General features: G+C 32.2%; 1 protein-coding gene across 1 annotated transcript; it reads right to left on the reverse strand.

The window, feature by feature from the left end:
* Window positions 1-626: 626 nt before the first annotated feature.
* On the reverse strand, window positions 627-7,406 carry LOC114185510 (cinnamoyl-CoA reductase CAD2-like). The gene is made up of 6 exons (XM_028073271.2): window positions 7,219-7,406; window positions 6,921-7,090; window positions 6,653-6,844; window positions 1,398-1,560; window positions 1,091-1,277; window positions 627-1,005 (listed from the first exon to the last, which is right to left on the reverse strand). The coding sequence occupies exons 1-6, from the start codon at window positions 7,337-7,339 to the stop codon at window positions 861-863; spliced, it is 978 nt and encodes a 325-aa protein (XP_027929072.1). The 5' UTR covers window positions 7,340-7,406; the 3' UTR covers window positions 627-860.
* Between the last annotated feature and the right edge of the window lie 649 nt (window positions 7,407-8,055).

The raw sequence follows: 8,055 nt of genomic DNA on the forward strand, positions 1-8,055 counted from the left end.
GATAAAATAGCAATATAAAACAATCACAATTAAAGTACCACTGATTGGATATATTTTCGCTTTTGTGAGTAACGATATTAGCACTCAACGTACTAAAGTGCATGCTCACATAAGTAATTGAAGTAATAAGTAAAAGTTTGCACACCAACTATTCATAATTTGTGTATCCCATTACTTATATCTAAGACCTCAACATAGCCAGCAAATTAGGCATACGAAAACTGCACATTACTTGCTTAGAACATCTTCTTAAGAATTTAAGTATGACTCTAAATCTTACATCGATTAAAAATGAGAAAGTAGAGTATTATATAAAATTAAAGATCTATAAATTCATAATCTTAAGATTTTGAATTGAGAATGATGTCAATATCTTATGTGATTAGGTTTAAGTCTTATTAGTATTTATTCTCTCCGATGAAACTCCTCCTTTGAAACCTAACACATCTAACAAACTTTAAAACCTAACACATCTAATAGACATTATGCAGGATTTTGATAGAAATGTATTTAGCGTATCGTGTCTACATTGTCATTGCGTAGTTCAATGACCAATCAAAACACCCTTCCTTTATATGGGTGTCACTAATAGCCACATGAGCAATACAAAAAGACAACACATCAAGTACGTCTGATCCTTTGTGATACTGATTTTGAATAAGGAAAACGGATAATGGTGAATGTAAAAGATGTTTGAAACTTGATTATCACTCGTACAAACCACACCAAGAATGACTTATTTCAGTACTTATCAGTTCTGATATAATTCTTATTCTACAATAAACTTACTCATAAGGAAGAGCATAAGAAGCCAAAAGAACAAGTAAAGAAGGTTCCCACATTTGTTTAAGGGTGTCACCTTAAAATTTGGCAAACCCCTTTTCCCTCAAGCTTTCCACAGTATCCTTGAGGCTCACTTCCAAAGGAGTAAATTCAAGTCCCAAACTCCTTGCTCTTTCCTTCGAAAACTGATATGCTGGTGGATATGGCTTATCGTCCACACACCTATTAATATTGTTGAAAGAGTGAAAGGGTATTAGAAAATATGAATCTTATGCAATCTTGAAATTATGAAAATAAGTATACTCACTTATCTGGAAGTGGCAAAGTTGGGTATAAATCACGTAAAATCTGCACAGCTTGTGAGTGGTGAATCACTCTCTCAACTAGAATATATCTTCCATTGGCTGAAGCATTCTCATACGCTAGAATATGAGCATTTGCAACATCTCTCACGTCGATCCATCCCAAAGTTATGTTTTTAAACGTTGGCGAACCTGTATCAAGGCCATGCAATGCAACAGTTTCTTCAATCATCTAAGAAGTTTCACTTCAAAAACTTGCATGGTGTAATGAAGATCGATGCAGACAAAGCAAGTAATAGAAATAGTAATTACCATTAATAAAATTTAAAACTGCAGCAGCACTGGTGTTAAGCTCTGGTTGCAAGAGAGGTCCACTAACCAATGCTGGGTTTATTGTGACCAAGTCAATATTGTTTTCTTTTGCAAATTTCCACGCAGCCTCTTCGGCCAAAGTCTTTGAAAGATCATACCATCCCTAAAACATAAATGCCAAATAGGAACAAATGTCAACAACATTCTAACATAATTTATAACTCCGTGCTAATATTTGAATAAATATAACTATAATTTTGGTACCATTTTTCTATTGCATATAAGATTATCTCATATCGTATGAACAAAGTGGGAGCAGATCAACTTGTTTTGTAGTGCATATGGGCACGATAATAAGTAAATAATTGTTGGTGTTTAGTTTTTTTTTTTAAGAAAAGTACAACTTCGGCTACAACATGAGATTGGCCCAACTCGGCTAGACATGATCTCAAGCCAACTCGTTTCGACTTAGGTATGGCCAACTTGTTTCAATTTGGATTTGAACTGACTGAACTCAACCTCAGTTTAGGTCTGGACTAGAGATGGCAACGAGACGGAGTGAGAACGGATTTCGCTATCTCATACTTATCTCCGTAGAAAAAGTTCATCTCCATCCTCATACCCAAACCTAAAGGTATCAAACTTTTGTACTATCCACATCCCCACCGAATAACGGGTATAATCTCGTATCCATACCCATACCCATACTCATACCCATACCCATTTTCTTACTACTTCAACATTAATTTTAATTAAATTTTATAAAATAATAAAAAATTATGGTAAAGAAGACATAATATTATCAAATATTCAATATTAAAAGAATGTTTGTTTCTTCGATATCAAATACTTTAAAATAAATTATAATTGTTTACATTTTAGATTATAGTACCAAATAAAATTTCATGAGAACCAAAACATTTATTAAATTTATAAATATTAATGAAACATAGTTAATAAAATTTAAAAATATTTTTTAAAAGATATAAAAGGAAAACAAATATTCAAATTAAAATATATTTTAAATGTTTGTTTACTTCAAACTTTTAAATTCTAATGAATCTCTTTTTTATACACTAATAAAAATTATAATACATCATTTGGTCAAAATGATACAAAGAACAAATAATAATCATAATAAAAATTTAAAATAAATTATAATTGTTTACATTTTAGATTATAATACCAAATAAAATTTTATGATAACCAAAACATTTATTAAATTTACAAACATTAATGAAACCTAGTTGATAAAATTTAAAAATATTTTTTAAAATATAAAAGGAAAACAAATATTCAAATTAAAATATATTTTAAATGTTTGTTTACTTCAATTTTTGAAATTCTAATGAATCTTTTTTTTATACACTAATAAAAGTTATAATACATCACTTAATCAAAATGATACAAAGAACAAATAATAATCATAATAATAAAATTTTAACATAGATCTTGTATCTTTTCAACTTCAATTATGTTGGATGGTGATAAAAAAATATTCATGACAATTACATTAGTTTTTCATGTTGTAGTAAATAAAAGTTATTTATACAATTATAGTGAAAAAATTACAGTATGATTGATAATAACTTAGAAAATAAAAAATAATTAGATAAATATATCGAAATTGTATTCTACATAATGAAAATAAATAACAAATAAAAATATTAAAAAATTAACAAATGTTTAGAAACAATTTGAGAGACTATTGAAAGAAATCGCACAAAGAAAAAATAAATGTATAATTAAGGGCATGATAAGATGAAAAATACCTTAGAGATCTAAGGAAATTTTTCAAATATCAACATATATACTCAATGGTTGAGAAATAACAAAAATTATTTTGGCGAAACATAAGAGTTCTTCAAATGACACAAAAATTAATAATAATAAGTAAATTTTTTTTTATATTACCTAGTAAATGAAAGGTTTGTGCTATTAAATACTTAAATTGAGAGTATTAAACATTCTCATGTGAAAGTAAAATATAAAATAAATAAAAATATTAAAAAATAATAGAAATATTCAAATGTGAGACATAATTTTTTTTTTAATTGACATACATCTTTTTAACATAACTACATAAAGGTTATGATAAGATGAAAAATATAATGGAGATGTGAATGAGTTTCATGACAAACCAAATAATTAGAAGAAATAAAAAATAGAAAGTATATATATATATATATATATATATATATATATATATATATATATATATATATATATATATGGTTACTTAATTAATTATGAATATTTTAATAATTTAAACGGGGATGAGTATTATGGCAGAGATATATACATCCTCATACCCATCCACATACACAATTGAACAAGTCGGGGATTCCCCACACCCATACCCATACTCAGTCAATGTGGGGATTCCTCGTCAAAATGGGAACGGGTTCTGGTAATACCCACGGGGGCAGGTTTATTTGCCATCTCTAGGATGGACCAAAACTCAAATGGACTCAACTTGACTTGGATATGGGTTAACAAGACTCAACTTGGGATCAAGCAACTTAGTTCCACCTAGGTACACCAAGACTAACTTAGCTTGACTTGAGCCCAGGTAGTCTAGACTCAACCTTAACTTGATTCAACTAGCCTCGACCTTGGCTTGAGCCAACTTAACTCACCTAGGATAGGGTTGACTTAGCTAGACTTAGGTTCGAGCTAACATCACAAGTCTTGCACTTGGACAGACTTAGCTAGATGGGCTCGGGCCTACTTAACTTGACCTGCACCTTAGTCATCTCAACCTTAGACCGAGCTAACATGTCTCGACTTCAGACCTAACCGACTCACCCCTACCTCGCTTCAGACCATCTTAAATTGATTTAGGCCTAGCCGACTTGGCTAAACCAATGACCCAGACAACTTGCCTTGATCAGGTCAACTCAGCTTAACCTGGGTCCAAGTAGACTCGGCTCAACCTGAGTTTGATTAACTTGCCTCTACTTCAACCGGGCTAACTAGTCTCGACCTTAACTCCTATAGACTTAACTTGACTTGAGTTCATATCGACTTGACTAAACCTTGGTTCGGGTTCACTCAACTAGTCATACGCTTAAGCCAACTCAACTCAATCAATGTTTGGATCAATTGAACTCTGCTTGAGCCCACCCACCTCAATCTTGGTAGACTTAACTCAACCTGGGTCAAGGTCAATCGACATAACTTGGAATTGATTAGGCTCAGATCAACCTGGCCCTATGCCAACTTTGATAGGCATGGACCTAGACTGAATCGGCTAGATATGGGCCTGATCCGAGTCAGCTCAACATAAGTTCTTGCCAACTCAACTCGACCTAAGCCTAAGCCAAATCAATGTTTGGATCAATTGAACTAGACTTCAGCCCACCCACATCAATCTTGGTGGACTTGGCTCGACTTAGGTCAAGGTCAATTTGGCACAACCTGGGTTTGATTAGACTCAACTCAACCTGGTCTCATGCCAACTTTGATAGACATGGACCTAGACTGAATTGGCTAAATGTGGGCCTGGACCGAGTCAGCTCAACATGAGTTCTTGCCAACTTAGCTCAACCTAGGCCTAAGCTAACTAGGTTGAACATGGGATCAGGGTGCTCTCAGCTTGACATGGTTCAAAGTTGATACGACTTGATTTGGGTCGAGACAAAATTAGTTTGACTCTGGTGGATTTGGCTCGACTAAGGCCATGGTGACTCAGATCAACCAAGGTTCGAGCAGACTAACTAGTACAGGATCATACCAACTCAGCCCGACCTAGGTCCAAGTTGGCACTTTTCAACCTAGTTTCGGGATCAACTTGACTTAATCTTGGCCTAGCCATCTTAACTCGAGTTGGTACAAGGCTGACTTGACTTGACCTTGGCCTAGCTGACTCAACTTTAGCTAGGCTCGGGTCGACCTAGCTAAACTTATGTCTAAACCAATTAGGCCCAACCTGGGTTGGTTAACTTGGCCACGAAGCCGTCTCAAGTCAACTTAACTCAACTTTTGGCCCAAACTAACTTAGATTGACATCTAACCTAGACCAACTTGAACACACCTTTGATTTGAATATTAAAAATCCAAAAACTTATTCAATCTTATCTATATCCAATTAAAAGGTTTGAACTTAAAATCCAAAACTATGAATTTGGATTTGAGATAAATTCATTTAAATAGACTTGAAAGTAAAGGCTTAATTAGTATTTTAGTTTCTATATTTAGGTCTATAATTTATTCGTTTCCTATACTTTTTCTTTACTCAATTGAGTCCTTTTTTAAATAGAACCGGTGTAATTCATTCTATTAAATTGATGTTAACACTACTTAACGAATTATCACATGTTAGTCCAAAAAAATATCCAATTCATATTTATTCTGAATGTAATTAAATGGATTGAATGAAAATTAAAAAAATTTGAATTTGAATTTAAGATTAACTCGTTTAAATAGACTTTAATTATGAATTTGAATTTTAGATAAGTATATTTAAATATATCCGAGCATTATATATTGGATTTTACAATTAGAATTTTTTTTTCTCACTCTTAATATTAATTTTCCCCAATGCAATGTAAGAGAGCATAAACAGATATAGTATAATGTTGGATTGAACACACTCTCCGTAAATCTAGCAATTCAATTATCATTTGATTCACCTAACACTTGACCATTGATCGTATATGCAACGATCTCCCTTAACAATTATATTGCTAAGAGTCGAACTTAGGACATTGATTTTATCGTTGATTAATACAATAAAATAAGTATTAAAAATAGAAAAATAATTTTTTGACTACTAAATTTTGACAATTTTCTCTTATAAACTTAGGTGGCATCTTTTAAGAGTTTTCATTTTTTTCATTTTTTCATTTTCTCATTCTCAATGTTTCAAAACCACTTAAAAGATGATACCTCATATTGTAAAAAAAAATTGTTAAAATTTAGTAGTCAAAATATTATTTTCTTTAAAAATAAGATAATAATAGCAATAAAAGTACAACATACAAAATTCAAAGAAAAATAAACATATAAATAAATATGTAAATGATTTTTTTTATGTTTAACATATAAAACATTTTCGATGTTAAACATACAGCAACTATATTTACTAGCATATAACGAAGTTACGTGAACAGTTTTTCGATCTCATTATAACTAGCTTGGTAAAATTTGCTTGAGTCAAAACAAAATAGTTTCATTGAAGTACGTGAACTTTATTTTCAGCCAAAGCTTATCAAAGCATGCAATGAAAGGTTATTAGAGTAAAATTCACATACCTCATTTCTAATACAGAACTCTGGGTCGGAAAACCAAGTCTCGTCAAGCACAACATCAGGGGTTTTAGGCCTGTCGTTGCATGCAACTGCGGCAACAGAAGAAGTTACAACCACGCGTTTCAGAGTCGCCGACTTCAAACACGATTTCAGAACATTCAGAGTCCCCTTCACAGCTGGATCCAACAACTCAGCCTGAAACACATAATATCATGTATAATCCACACATAAAACAAATGCACAAATCCCACTGCAAACCAAACAAACAAACCTCCGGGTCCTTGGCACCAAAAAAAAAGGGAGATGCAGTGTGAAACACAGCATGACAACCTTGAACGGCAGAGTCAAAGGAACCTTCTTCTAGAAGATCGGCTTTGAAGAGTTGCAATCTCTCCTTCGCACCATCAAGGTTAACCAAATGATCTACCTTCTTGGGATTACCTGCATCACCAATCATGTATGAGTTGTGTTGTGGATATTAATATTTGTCTCACTTTCATTCTTAGGTTGATGACAAGAATAAATAATCAGCCATAGAAGCAAAATCATAGAAGAAAAAGAAGAGATACTTGGGTCGCGAACAGTGGCCTTAACAGTGTAACCGCGTTGGAGAAGAAACTTGACGAGCCAGGAAGCGATGTAACCGGAAGCGCCGGTAACACACGCTACTTTGCCAGCGCCGGTGCTCATTCTGAATTATGTTCGTGTGCTCTGAGGTGAGTGTTGAAGTTGTGCTGTGTTAACTGAGCCTGAGAGTGAGATTTTAAAAGAAGCAGAGTGGTGGTGTTGAGAAGACCACGTGGCATAGTAGTTAGACATTAATGTAAAGGATCGAACATGTGGAAAAGGCGACAAAAGGGATGATGTTAAATTTATAGTTGAGTGTTGGGTGAGCTATCTTTACTGTAGATTCTATTGACCTGTAAGATATAAGATTTGGTTATGTTTACGTTGGTTCTGATGTTAAATTTTTAGTCTTAATGAAACTTTTTTCATCTCTGAAATAATATAAATATATTATAATTGTTATAAATATTTAGGATATATATATATATATATAATTTTATATATGTATATTAATTATGTTTTAAAATACGGTTAAATATGTTTTTGGTCTCTTAACTTTTAGTGAATTTTGGAATTAATCTATTTCAAAAATTTGGACCAATTTAGTCTTTCATCTTTCGAAATATGTTAGCCATTTTAATCAAATTTTGTTAGGTTTATTTGATGTTACGTACGCATTTCAGAATTGTATTTGAGTTGTTTATATTGTTTGACACACTTTTACTTTAATGTTAAGTCAAATACTATTATGAAATGCGCTTGAAATATCAAATAAACTTAATAAAATTTGATTAAAATGACTAAATTTACCTATTTCAAAATATGAATGATTAAATTGG

Source organism: Vigna unguiculata, chromosome 1 (assembly GCF_037176805.1).
Source record: "Vigna unguiculata cultivar grain cowpea cultivar isolate G323 ecotype 2 chromosome 1, ASM3717680v1, whole genome shotgun sequence".
NCBI classification, from domain to species: domain Eukaryota; kingdom Viridiplantae; phylum Streptophyta; class Magnoliopsida; order Fabales; family Fabaceae; genus Vigna; species Vigna unguiculata.